We start from the raw sequence: 14,494 nt of genomic DNA, 5'->3' as shown, positions 1-14,494 counted from the left end.
TGTGACTAAAAGAAAGAAAAGAGAAATATTAAAAAATAAAACAAAAACAAAACAAAAAACAAAAAAAAACTAAAAACTCACCAGAATCACTTTCACTCTTCTTGTGCCACTGGAATTAAATGTCTAAATAGTGTGTCCACATTACACCTTCGTTTATAAAAATATATTTCACCAATTGCCTGAAATGTTGAAGCTTTCAGCGGTGTTAGTACAGGTTTTTGGATATTTATTCCAGAATAGTGTAAAATTTTATAAGGTCTCTTTTCCAGGGCTTTATGAACAATGCTGTCTTTATTTCATGAAACATACCAGATATCCTCCAACATGTAGGTGTAATTGAGTACTCCCCCGGTGAAATTCAGCCCAGTTTAGAGGACCATCACAAGTACTATAGTATACGTAATATTTTGAGGGTATAAGTGATGCCTTGTGATGGTTCTCTGAATTTCTTTTACATTACTTGTTCATTGTGCCCTAGAACCCTCTTTCTTCATCTAATGTCGATGGAAGATAAATCTTTGTGAAGTAGCAATATGGAATACCATGCAACAAAACTGAACTTAATTCTTAATGCTCAAGCTCTCATTGAAATCAGGGTTGGTTCACGACAGCACTTGATTTCAATGGGACTTAAGCACATGTTTTGCTAAATCAGGGCCTTATGTTGAAAAATTTGCCTGCCTCAGGACAAACCCTGAATAACTGAGCTTCATGCATGGCACTAAGTTTTGGGAAAATATCGAATCCACATGCCTCAACTGCAAAAGATATTGTATGACTCCAAAAATATAAGTTTACTTAAGTAAATAATGCAACTGAATATATAAGGATGAAAAGATTTTTTGAGAATTATATGAAGTGAACAATTAACTTCATACAGAGACCTGCAAATGCACTGAGATGTTCGACAAACATATCTGTGTACACCTTTTCAGTATAATTGTTTCTTCACAGGTAAATATATTTCAGTTGTTTTACAGGAAGATGCACATTTTACAGCATATTTTTAACAATACTTCTGGTATAATTTCCAGTATATAGTTTCACTATAAAAGTGAATATCAATCAGTACTATGCCCATTGTAATAAAGTGCCTATGTATTTATTACTACAGTATACAAGAGTAGGTTAGTTTGGCATACAGTACCACCAAATTTAACATGTACAGAAACTGAAGTTTCCTGCATTACAGGAGATGTGAAATCCTGTCAGTTCAGGATGGAAGCCGTGAGCTCTCATTAGAGGCCTCTAAACATTTATTTTGTAAAACCAGAAATGGCTATTCATGGATAGTGCTGATGTTCAAATATCCATTTAAAAATATGCCTCTGACAGTCACAACTGAATTAGCTCCATCTTGGAGACTGCACTCAGCCGTGTGAGGGGTGCCTCATTTTTCAAGGGTACAAGCTTCATTGTATGAAATTGTCATTCCATGTACATTTCTAAGAGAGCTGGGTATGTTCTTAAGTGAGAAATACAGATTTCCTGCTAGTTAGGGAAATCTGACAGGCAGTATGCAAATATTAAATAAGTATCTCAACCAATGAAGAACAATAGTGTCAAGATACTTTTAAGGGGCAAACAACAAGGTGGACCAAAAGTTTCTTGTTATGCTGCAATTTATTGCAGCTAATCAGTGCAGTATGTATTTCAAGATCCTGTCTGAGATAATTACTGCTGAATTAGAGGGTTACATCAATTAAAATGTATAAATAAATAGTAATTGAAACCACTAACATTTCAAAAGCAAAAAAAGCCGTCTGTTTTTCTCCTCTCCATTGGTACCTTTTATACATATTCCCTTCAGAGACTAAGTAATGGTTGTCATAGCAATAGAGGTTCACCCTGAGATTCTGACACACTGGGTTTTCATTATCTGCCCTAAAGACCACAAATTGCAGCCCACTTTTCTCTACCTGCCAGTAGCTTGCACGTCTCATTCCTTTCACAACATATTTATTTGTCCACTAGGCACTTTTGACTTCAAGCCTGCTTTCAACTTGACCTCAAAACCATGCAATGTCAGACTTGGTAGGTAAAGCAAGGGCCTCCTGGGGGAAAAAAAAGAGAAAAGCCTCTAATGGGAAGCTGTAAGAGACAGACAGTTCCCAATATTTTAGCATCTAACTGGAAAAACAAGGCTTAAAAAAAAAAAAAAAAAGGTAAGGTGTCTACCTGCAGTGTATCTCCAAGAGACAGCTCTTGCCCCTCCACCCCACACCCTGCCCCTTTGGCAGGGCAGTAGCACAGTCTTGGAGCCACTCCATTCACCCCACTTCGCTGCTGGTTTGAAGCACAAAACTTTCTTCCCTCTATTCCACTGAGGGATCTCAAAGGCATCCTGGGAAATGTTCAGGCAACATTGTTGGCTGGTCTGAGCACACAGTCACAGAAGGCAAATGTCACATTTCTGTCTGAACTACAGGCACGCTTAGAAACTCCCCTAAGACAGGCAGAGATTTACATTCAGAATAACAGAACACTTAGTATTGAGGATTTAGGATGGTGGATGGGAGAGTCTGAGCCCTTTTGGACCTCCTCATGGAGCTGGGTGTGGAGACTGCGACTGCTTTGGGCTGTATAAGTAGGGGCATTGCCAGCAGATCGAGGAACGTGATCGTTCCCCTTTATTCGACATTGGTGAGGCCTCATCTGGAATACTGTGTCCAGTTTTGGGCCCCACACTACAAGAAGGATGTGGAAAAATTGGAAAGAGTCCAGCGGAGGGCAACAAAAATGATTAGGGGTCTGGAGCACATGACTTATGAGGAGAGGCTGAGAGAACTGGGATTGTTTAGTCTCCAGAAGAGAAGAATGAGGGGGGATTTGATAGCAGCCTTCAACTACCTGAAGGGGGGTTCCAAAGAGGATGGAGCTCGGCTGTTCTCAGTGGTGGCAGATGACAGAACAAGGAGCAATGGTCTCAAGTTGCGGTGGGGGAGGTCCAGGTTGGATATCAGGAAAAACTATTTCACTAGGAGGGTGGTGAAACACTGGAATGCGTTACCTAGGGAGGTGGTGGAGTCTCCTTCCTTGGAGGTTTTTAAGGCCCGGCTTGACAAAGCCCTGGCTGGGATGATTTAGCTGGGAATTGGTCCTGCTTTGAGCAGGGGGTTGGACTAGATGACCTCTTGAGGTCCCTTCCAACTCTGATATTCTATGATTCTATGATTCTATGCTTGAGGGATTTCAGATTCACTGCTAATAAATGGATGGGGCGGAGGTGAGCATAACTGTGGAGACAGTTAACGGGGAGTTCAAAGTGGGAGAAGACTGAGGACCTAGACTGAAATATAAGACAACTGGAATACATACATGTTTAAGATAATCATAGCCAAAACAGAATTCTTAACCATTTCCTTGCCCCCACAAGCCACTCCTCCTCCCTCCTGTCACAATGGGCACCACCATCCATCCATCCTCACCATTCAGGCCCATAACCAGGGCGTCATCTTCAGCTCTGCTCTTTCTCTAGAGCCTTTGATCCAGGCTATGTCTAAATTTGGCCAGTTTTTCCTGAACCCAATAATAAATACTAAAACAATACTAATATCATAGAAAAAGAGAGACTAATGAATAACCTTTTAAAGACAAATATATGCAGTATGGCCACTAAGGTCTAGGTGGGGAATACAAGTCAAATAAAAATACTTGTAGCATTGGAAGGGTGTAAACATTAAGGAAAGAGGAATTAGCTGGGTTGACGCATGGGAATGAGGTTAACGGGATGGAATTAAGAAAGAAAATTTTAACCTGTCAAAAAATATTCCTAACACAATTAGCTTGTGGAATGGGAATAATGGAACCCACCTTTCAGAAGCTAGTTAAAATGGAACCAAAGCACTGAGAATAGATTGTAGGAAATGATTCTGAGGGAAATGAATTAGATCAGTAGAAGAGTCTTAATATCCCACTTCCATTTTTATCTGATAAACTCAGTTCTAACCTTTTTTCTACTGTCATCTGTAGTGACTAGAGTAGTTTAGGTTTAAAACAGTATATTATTTATTGGCCAATATATCTCAGAACTAGTAAATGACTGCAATTACAGTTCTTTATGCACAATATAGGTTGTTGATGCCTTATGTTAATGGAAGTAATTTATTGTGATGGAAACCGGAAATAATGTGAGTAAACATTACAAACACACTTTGAGAATTTAACAAATGAGTTTTAATGGAAAATCATATTTAACATAATGAACAATACATATTCCACCTTCTGGATATATGCAGTTGCTCAGCAAAAAGATACTATGTATGCAATAGGAAGATTATGTAACTTACTCTCATTGATATACTGCAAAGCATAACACAGCTCCCTAAGTGAATTCTAAAATTGATTGTAGTTTAAAAGGGACACTGTCAATTTCAATAATACATTGTAAGCCAATAAGTTTACCTGCACTATTAATAATTTCACCTTAAATTACTGAATGTGAAATAAATTCACATACTTTATTTTTTCCATTTCTTTTAGCTTCCACAATGAACCACTGAAGTCAGTGTCACCTTTACTTTCAGAGGCTTAGTACTGTAGTGTTTAGATTTCAAACTCTACAGGGGAATGAACTTTTCATTTGATTTTTTTTAATTTATGGAAGTATTTCTATTGATTTTAGGATTTATACACACTAATTTCTACCACATTTCAATTTTGCACCAAACTTAAATTGACCAGGGGTAAAATTTTTGAAACTGCATAAGTGATTTAGGCGACTATTTCATTTTCAAAAATGATTTTGGCTCTTAGGCTCCATTGACTTTCAATGAGACTTAAGCCATGTTTACACTACAGCACAGTGTTGCTATAGTGCCATGGTGTAGATGCTTCCCACATTGATGGAGGGTTTTTTCCTATCATTGTTGGTAATCCACCTCTGTGAGAGGTGGTAGGTAAGTTGACTGAAGAATTCTTCTGTTGATTTAGCTGCGCCTACAGTGGGGTTAGGTTGACCTAACTACAGTGCACAGGGAACACATTTTTTCACAGCCCTAAATGATGTAGCTAGGTCAATCTAATTTTCAAGCCTAGACCAGGCCTGGGGCCAAATTCTTAAAAGTATATAGACATCTAAAGATGTAGAGAGGTGCCTCATGGGATTTTCAAAAAGCATCTACGCACCTAACTCCATAGATTTAATGGGAGTTACGCAACCAGCAGCTTTACAAAATCCCATTTGAACCAACTGAATTAGGTGCTTTTGAAAATCCTACTAGGAGTCTGTCTGGACTTTTAGGTGCCTAAATCCCTTTAAAACACTGACCCACAAAAGCCTAAGTCACCTTTGAAAATAGGACTTAGGTGCTTTTGAAAATTTTATCCATGGTTTGGTATTTAGTCATTTCAAGCTGAAAGAAACTTTGGTTAAGGAAATGAAAATTCATGTAGTGAAAATACATAGAAGACCAATAGTATTACACTTTCAGGATCTCAATAAAACACTAATACTTTTGCTTTATACAGCGTTTTATATGTTCAATCCATCACTTTGACCATGATCCCTCTACCTCAATCCATTGCTCCAATGATTAAGTTTGATTTAGTATTATATTTTTGAGTTTCTGTGAAAACAAGTGTCAAACAAGCTCCCCTTTATGCAAAGTTGTTTTTAAATTCAAAGTGTAACACGTCAAAACACTGTCTCCATAAAAGATATGTGTTTTAAATTACATGTAATAAAGTGCTGTAAAAATCACAGCCAATAAAGGAGCAAAGACAATCATTTATGGTAAATCTCAATCTTGGAACTACCCATGTTTCCTAAGCCACATGCTTTTTCAACTGAAAATACTCTAGCAGACAAATTAACATGCTTCTTTTAAATAAATTGCTCCAGTACGTCTTACCTGACTGATTACATTATTCTAACAGTGCAGAGTGATAATTTGCCAGATGAGCGACACCAGATCTGAAGCTTTCCACTGGCTCCTGTTTCCATTAGCTCTTGTGATCTACGCAGCGGTAATAGGGCTCCTGGGCAAGAATGAGGAAATGGCACTTACCATATTCACTATGTTAGCCACAGCTGCTCACGTACACTATGGAGTTTGGGTGGTAAATACATGCTTTTTATAATTTTATTCATAATTGCAGGCATAGAAAAAGTTACAACTGAGGCAGTGGGGAGAAGATACTTGTGTCAGATTTGGTGTGATTACTAGGACATACGAGTATGGCAGTATGTTATACTTTGAATTTTTTTTAATTCATTCTTTGCTGTATATTTATCTTTAGTCCAACGGAAAATATTGCAGGGACAGTGATTACTCTCAGCTAAGCCTATCATAGTCATAATCTTTGTTGATTGGTTTTACATAACAGTTTATGTGTGTCCTGCATTTCCCCCAGCCTCTTCCCTAGGGGATTAATCCAATGAAGTTAAAACAGAGTAAAATACAAAATATAATAATAAAAATGGTCATTTTGTTTTGAATGTGCAAAGCAGCATTTCAAACATTTAATTTTAATCCATGTTGCCCCTTCCACCAGCTCCCATGTTAGAGGTACCATGGTGTTATTGTGTGTATGTTCTAGGAATATCTTCCAAAGCTTTCAGATTAGCTGGATACCGTTTGAATTTATTTTTGGCATTTATCGCCATCTGAGTTACTGATCAAATTTATTCTTTTGCAGTCAATAGCATTTTGTCCTACCAATGTTGTAGAATAATTCTTAAAACATGCCTTAATTTGACTTTGCTTTAAGAGCAAATGTCCCAAATAGCAAAAATTTTGTTTAGAAAAATATACGGCTGACATCCTTTTATTGAAGACACACTGCTGTGCTGTATGGGGAAGCTTTGCCTCCTGCCTTGAAAAAAATGTTCCCTTCTCAGTGTGTGGATGCAAGTGCCATAATAGATTTTAAAACATATGTCAATCCAGGCCAAAATAGCACAGATTAGATCTGAAGAATTTTGGCCAGATTCACTGCTGGCATAAGAGGGCTAATTCTATTCACTTCTTATGCCAACTGTGAATCTGGTCCCCAATGGCTTAATCTTCATCAATATACATGAGGAATTTAAAATCAAAACTCACTAGCTTTAACACTTAGAATTCCAAACCTAAACTCCCAATGAGTGGGAGTACAGAGACTTTGAATTCTTGTGCAGGTACAATAATGTTTTCTTATCAAAACACTCAACCCTCTTTAATTTATCTTTAGGGGAGACAGCTGAGTAAGCATTTCAACATTTACATCTTTTCGTTGAAGAAACACATTCAAGCATGAACATCTTTGCTGCGACCAGAGCATAAACCTTACCATGGAGCTTCTCATCTGTGTTTCTGTGATAAAATAATGGTGCTTTGTTGATCAAAATAACCAAAATAATGGGCTAGATATGCAAACTGCTGAGACAATGAGCTACTCAGCAGGGTTCAGAGAAAGCTAGTCCAGTAATGAAACTATCGCTAGTCAATCTGCTGCCTATGTTGCCTATCCCACCCATCCTATCTTCTTTCTTTTTGCCCAGAATATCAAGTCTGAACTTCTTGTCCCTAACTTTGAAACCCTGCACAAATCAGTCCTCGGCTATACTACATCACTGAGCTTTTTTAATAGTGCCCTCTCTCCATCCCTTCTATTCACCAATGAAGCCAGTTTTGATGTCTCCTACACTTCCTTCCCTGGCTCATATCTTTGTGCCTGCTTAAGTGATGCCATATTTGTGTGGAACTTCCCATATGCCAGCCACATTCCATTTCCCTCCCAAAGTCTCACTTCTCCGACACTGGCCCCAAATACTAACCCATGTCAAGTTAATCAGTGAAGAGAATCAGACGAGGAAATTGCAAGCAAAACAAGACCCTTTAAATCCCATACTCTTTGGTTTCTCAGTGATCCTTGTCTGAGCTATGTTATTCAGATTGTAAGCTCTGTGTCTTATACAGCACAAAGCACATTGTTGGTGCTTACCTAAGTAACAACAAGCAACATACCCTGCAACATAAGCTGGTTGTTTATGAAAGAAAACTTGTCCACTACAAGGCTTTGAAGATTCTCTGACGGCTTGTCTACACACGCTGCAGTGCATCTGGTGAAGATGCTCTATGCCGACAGGAGAGAGGCTCTCCCACCAATATAATGCTGTCCATACCAAGGATATATGTCAGCGTAACTTATGTTGCTCAGGGGGGTGGTTTATTCACACCACTGAGCAACGTGAGTAATGCCGACATAAGCTGTAGTGTAGACATAGCCTAATCTTGTTGTGAAGGTAGGGCATGAATGCTAGAGTAATGGGCAAACAAATTTGCAAAACCAAATAGACGCAAAGTGAATGGCCAGTTAGATCCTTTCTACACAGTATTTTTTCAGCCTCAGCTATGTATGCAATACATACTAATCAGCTCTTTGCCTGCATTCTTGACTAGGCTAATAATCTTCTGGTGCATATAGCAGAGTTGCAAATTCCTTTTGCTATTTAAAGTACGTTACTCAGGTTATATGGGAAATAAGAATTTGGGGGAGGAGTGGGAGGAGGGCTACAGAGATATTTAAAAATACAAGTGTTCGTCCTTCATTCTCACAGGCCTCTGAGCTTGGGCTCTCTTCCTCTCACAGGCTGTACTAGCCAAAGAGGCTTTCTGACATAGGACAATTCATATCAATGCCTCAATTTCCACATGCACAAGATAAGCATTATACTTACTTCATAAGGGAACCTGTGGACTGGCTGATGAGTTTATAGAATACTTAGATATTTCACTTCCCAAAGGCAGGGGTTAATCACACAACAGTCAAGTTATTGGCAGGTTCCTTGAGTTTTCATTTCACCCATTTGTTGATTCTGAGATGCCATTTTTCTGGCTTTGTCCCTTCTTCACTCTTCTCCCACCAACATGCAGACCTACATCCACAGCTTAGGTTAAAGGCTCTCTCAAGAGGAGCATTAATTAATTCTCTCATCTGCACAGTGCTGGGATGGGGCTGGTTTACAGCTTGCCCTTTCTCAAATTTCAGTCTGTGTACCATATATTACAGTAGATGGCTTGACCTGGCTTTCAAGCTACAAGTCATTCTTGCTAGGGGTCACTCTCCCAAAGCAGTAATGTAACATGTGTGACCTTCAGCAAGATTGTGTCTTTTTGCCTAGTTTCTCCATCTTACATCTGCTACTTTACATTTGTAAAGCACCAATCTCTATGGATTAAAATTCCAAGTATGTTGTATGCTGGCTCCCATATGAATCTATCACACTAGAGTGAGCAAGTGCTCAGGACAGAATGCAGTATACTGGCTTTGCCCAAGGAGGACACACGGGACCTACTCCTCCTCCCAACTCAGAGAGATCTCATTTAGACTCAGAGGCCTGTATTTGTGGATTTGGAGGCCCAGAGTTCTAATCCCAGCTATTCAGGTGTGCATCAATTGTGCTTGCATCACATCAATTCAAGCCAATGGTTGAGTCAGCACTTAGGGGAAGTGCTGCTATCACTTCTTGAATCATGAGTTCCCTTCCCTCTAACTCATGTGGAGGGTGGAGATGGAGATGAAGGTGAGGGTTTGGTTGCCCCAGGCCTTTTTGGGGGTCTCCAGAGCAGGATTCCAGTGCTGCATGAAGGAATACTTGCTGGACCTACCAGGTCTAAAGGATTGTGTATTTAATGAGATGCTAGAGGGGAAGCCCTGAGTGCAGGTAGCTAAGAAACTGAAGTTTCAGGCAAAGATTCTGAAGTCTCATTCTTTGATGGAATTAAATATTACTTCAAATACTGTATATATTGGAACAGAATTTTCTCACCTACTTTGACACCTGTAGATTTTCAAAGTTTTTTTAAAGCCATCCATCAAAAATATCAGGAAAATATTTAGGTGAATATAAGCAGATCGTAATTTTGTACAAAATTACGTACAATTACTGTAAAAAAGTACAGTATATGAGAAGTATGTGTAATAGAAAAATACACCTCAGTTTGGTTATTTCAGGATCATTACATTTTTATTGTTGCCCCACCCCCAATTTATTTGTAAACGGTTGGAAATGTGCATGTACACAGAAGTGGCTTAATTTGGTGTTTTGTAGTTACTGTTTTGTAGTACCTTGAAATAGTTCACTAACTGAAATGACAAAACTTGAAATGCCACCATCCTGTTCATGTCTCTACTATATTGATTTTTTTAAAATGCATAGCACTGAATTTTAATGTAAATGAATTCCTTGTATTATTTAATGTGGAAGCTATAGAATATATGCAAGTTATGTCCATTTTTTTTAAATTAACTGTCAAGCTACATTAAGGCAGACTGAAGTATAGATGCAGATTATGTACTGTACAGTGTATGTTACACTGTTAGAGAATGTCTTGGAAAATAAGTTAACTTTGATTCAACAAAATGGACTAGAGTGGTTTGTTCACAGCTGGGCAGTATGAGCACTGATTGACTTTCCACAAGGTCTGCTAAGGACTATGGAGAAGATAAACTGGACACTATGCCTCCTTTTACTTGGCATATCTGTGCCACAGATGGTTAGTTTCACCATCATTTTTGAATGAAAGTTATTTAATAAGTGAAATTTATACTCTTTATGATGTGGCATGTTAGACATTGGAACATAGATTTGCTTACCTATTCTGATGAAGGGCATCTATCCTAATACTCTTCTCACTATGACAATGAGCTCAAATCCGGTTGGACTGAATGGGGTCACTAGATTTCTGCCTACCTCTTCATGGCCTCCTTCTCTCCTTAAATTACTAAATTTTGGTGGGGAAGAACTGTTATAGTACATGCTAAAGATGCTGAATTGATGGACAAAGCAGCCTTCTCTGAAGCTGTGATGAAACATTAAAGCAAACCTCTAGGTGGAGATCAAGAGCAATTTAGATTAGATCCTTCTTCCCTCTAGGAAGAGAATCATTCCCTGCCCCCCATTACTGTTCCCTAAGGCTTAGCAGCAAATACCTAAGCACACTTTCCCACAGTACACTGAGTCAGATCCATGGGGTTGGCTTTAATGCATTCTTTCAGCTATTTCGTCACACAGAGCAAGTATTTCTGATCCCAATTTAAATCTTTTAGAAATTGCACTTAAGATGGCATCCCTACCGTTAGACCTATGCGGCAAAGATCCATTTGGAATTTCCCTGTAGATCTTCACTATAATATTCCCTCTTCACCTCTTAGTTTACTTTTGCTGTACCTATATCCAAACTAAACTACAGCTGCAAGAGATTTAATACTCTGAAACTGGAAAGAGTTTGCCAAAAGAATAATCTGCATCTTATTTTATTTTTTAATATTTTCATTCATCTCGTCCTGAGATTTGTGAAAGGGTGATACAGTTGTTGGGCTCCGGAAAAGAGATTTCTACATACATTATGAACCACATTTCCTTTTAAACCATTTGGCTTTTTTTCCTTGCTCGCATTTGCAATTAATAATGAAACAGTTTAATATATAAATAGAAAACTACCACTTTAAACTGTTTTGAATAGTCTCTAGAGCTACACAGATTTTAACATATACTTTTTTTATTAAATATGTAAAAAGATAAACGCAAGTCAAGTTATTCACATATTCAGAGACAAAAAAAAAAATCTACTCTACCATGCGACAATTTGTGGGTAATGTAAAATGACTGATACATCTGAATAAGACTTTTTGCATCTATGATGTCATTACTTATCTATTTATAATTAACAATACATATGTTTACATTCCTTTCAGTTTACATTTAATATATAACCAAAGCTTTATGGTGTGCTATTTAGTAAAAGTAATTACAAATGCATATTAAAACCATAACGGAATAATGGTGTTACTCAGCCGGGCGGGAGGACAACTCTATCCTCTTCCCGAGTATCACTCCTCAGCACATTTGAGGCTCTCTGGCTTGGGAAGGTAACTACCATTCCTGTGCCCTACATCAATCACTTCCTGCCTGATACAACGCAGTGAACGGGTTATACTCCACAGACCAATTACAAGGCAGAGTAAGAAGAAAGGGAGGAAAGGACAGTTTGGCTTTTTTATACTTATAGCTGAAAGGGATAGGGCAGTGTAGCCTTGTCAAGAACCACCTCACAAGCAGAAAAATCTAATCATTTTGCAGCCTTGCAAAAGCACTTTTTAAGGAAGCGCTCTCCAGTGTCTGCTTGCCTATAAATGGAAAAATGATGGAATTGTATCAGGGATCACAATCTGGTGCTGATGCCAGTAGCAGGGTAGGGTCTGATCCTGAATTCCTTGCACCACCAGAACTTCTGCAGATGCTAATGGAAATTTTTGAGACAAAATTAAGAACTGGGCCCTAAATGCTGATATTTTAGACAGAAAATATCCTGGATCTATCTATCTATGCTGGATCACAGGAATATATTTTATATCCTTATAAAAAACTCCTCACTTTTTAATTTGCTTTATGTATAGGATTTTAATTGAAACCAAGCAAATCAATTAAGCTAAAAATAGCAATGGAAGTGCTACATTGCAGGGTACAGCTCTTCCACTACCTATTATTGGGTAGGAAGTGAGGTCAATGCTGGGGTCAGGGCCAGAAAACTCTTTCAACCCACAGGGACTGGATACTATGCTGCTGAGCCGAGGGAGCAATTGAGGAAATGGAAACACCTGTTCTAATGTTTAAAGGTATTTTATGTACTGGCTGTGGTATGAAACTCAGTAGGAGTGATTGCTCACATTTAACTAAATTAGATGAACTTTGCTGCAAAAGATTTGAGAATTAAAGATTTTTTTTAAATTAAAAAACCTTCTGCTTCAGTATAAATTTAGAGCTTAATCAGTAAAGCAACTCCATAAAGATTTAAAAAGATACACTATTCAGAAGGTTTTATTGAGCTTCTCAGTGATGGTAGCTTGGGATGAGACTTTTCCTTGTGCCTGCCAAATCAAATAACCGAAGTAATAAATTTAGAATTATGAAATCAAGTGATGGAAGCTAGGAACACCAAGTGTAAAAGAAAGGCAATACTGATTCAGAAATAGATCCCAAATGTGCAATTTTACGATTTTTTTTAAATAAGGAATGCTTTCAAATGTATTTTATGCTATATTTCTGCCTATAAAATGCCATAATTTAGATGAGGGTAACAAGGACCCTAATTAAGAAGAAACACACTTGGCACAGAATTCTCTACATTCTGGTTCTGCACTGGGCCAACCTATCCAGTAGTAAGGTCAGTCAGCCCGCAGAACTTTTTTTGTGCCTTGCAGGTGATCCCCTGCTAATGTGTTCTTTACCTCTAACAGGATTTCTGGCTGGTTCACTAAGCATGCAAACTGGCCTAAGCACGAATGGGGAAAATATCCTTCAATCAGTATTCAAATCATTTCATGTTTAAAAGGAGAATCTCTTAAGAGTTTCAGGACTGGTTCTGCAGCTGGCTTGCTGCAAATCAACCTTGGACATGCCTAGCCCCAGTAAGGAAGTCTTCATCTTCCATAGGTGTATGGCCAAAGGGAGAGGAAGCAAGAATAGGAAAGAGGAATGGCTGATCCACTTGATCCTCATTTGTAGGGGTGGCAGGCAGAATACAAAGTCAGAGATGGTATTCTGCAGATGCAGCTGCAAGAGAGAGGAGATTGTTGTCTCCTGAATCAGCACTGAGCTGGAGGCAGCGACAGAATTTCTGATCAATACAGGCCCTTCAAAAGAAAGCAGCAGGGAAAGCTTCTGTTGAAAAGTCAGGAAATTGAGAGGACTTTCAAACAGTTAAGTAGACATGTATCTTCCAGAAATAAAAACATATCGTGCAGCTTTCTAACATGCTTTGGTGTAAAACAGTCAATGGGTTTTAAATCTTTATTAGGGAAACTGTTGCTTTGCCTTCTGTTTTGTGAATACAGGATAGGAACGATATGAGTCACATACGCCTTTTCCCTCCACAACACACACCTCATCATTATAGCTTGAGTATCACTTCTAATGTATCCCTTTGTTCCAATTGTTTGACCAAATTTATGCCCCGAGGCAGATGTACTTGAAAATACCAAAGCACCACCAAGTGACAAACACATCTAGTGGTACAATACTTCTTGCCACAAGAGATGCCAATATAAACATTTTAGAACAAATTACAAATGTATCATACTTAAGACAAAAAGAAAAAATAAATATATATATTTTTTAAAAAGCGGAACAAATCTCAAGCAGCCAAGTCGTGAAGTTGCAGTGATGTACAGTAGGTGATGTAGCCCTACGACCTCTCAGGTAGACACACTGAAAGAAGACTTCTGCAAATGCATCTTGGCAAAATATGGGTACAGAATGCAGTGGTTTGCTGGCACTCGCTACGGTACATAAATGTTAATGGCAGACTGGGAGTGACTGGTTTTGAGTTTGAGGCCACACATGTTCCTTTCTCCAGAAGAAAGTTCCCACACAGAATGAAAACTGTCAAAGATGTTGGACAGGTCAGTATTCTTCCTGTTGCTGGGGCTGTTCATGGACCTGCTCCTCGCCTTCATGCTCGTCTGTGTGGCTCTCCTGCATGTTCAAAAATAAAAAAATAAAAGAGAC

General features: G+C 38.5%; 2 protein-coding genes across 10 annotated transcripts in view; one reads left to right on the top strand and one right to left on the bottom strand.

Moving 5' to 3' along the window:
• LOC101937664 (ethanolaminephosphotransferase 1-like) overlaps positions 1 to 10,348 on the top strand; it is an 82,764-nt gene extending 72,416 nt beyond the window's left edge. The window contains exons 9-10 of the mRNA XM_065582103.1: positions 5,878 to 6,060; positions 7,174 to 10,348. Coding sequence (XP_065438175.1) covers positions 5,878 to 6,060; positions 7,174 to 7,239 — 249 coding nt within the window. The 3' untranslated portion in view covers positions 7,240 to 10,348. The remainder of the gene's footprint in view (positions 1 to 5,877; positions 6,061 to 7,173) is intronic.
• An 882-nt stretch (positions 10,349 to 11,230) lies between these two features.
• MAPRE2 (microtubule associated protein RP/EB family member 2) overlaps positions 11,231 to 14,494 on the bottom strand; it is a 157,157-nt gene continuing 153,893 nt past the window's right edge. For all 9 annotated transcript variants that reach the window (XM_005279948.4, XM_065582101.1, XM_065582096.1 and 6 more), the window contains one exon: positions 11,231 to 14,461. In XM_005279948.4, coding sequence (XP_005280005.1) covers positions 14,390 to 14,461 — 72 coding nt within the window. In that variant the 3' untranslated portion in view covers positions 11,231 to 14,389. The remainder of the gene's footprint in view (positions 14,462 to 14,494) is intronic.

This window comes from Chrysemys picta, chromosome 2 (genome assembly GCF_011386835.1).
Source record: "Chrysemys picta bellii isolate R12L10 chromosome 2, ASM1138683v2, whole genome shotgun sequence".
In the NCBI taxonomy this organism is placed as follows: Eukaryota; Metazoa; Chordata; order Testudines; family Emydidae; genus Chrysemys; species Chrysemys picta.
Note: the sequence above shows the minus strand (reverse complement) of the source record. Positions and strands in the feature narration are given on the sequence as shown.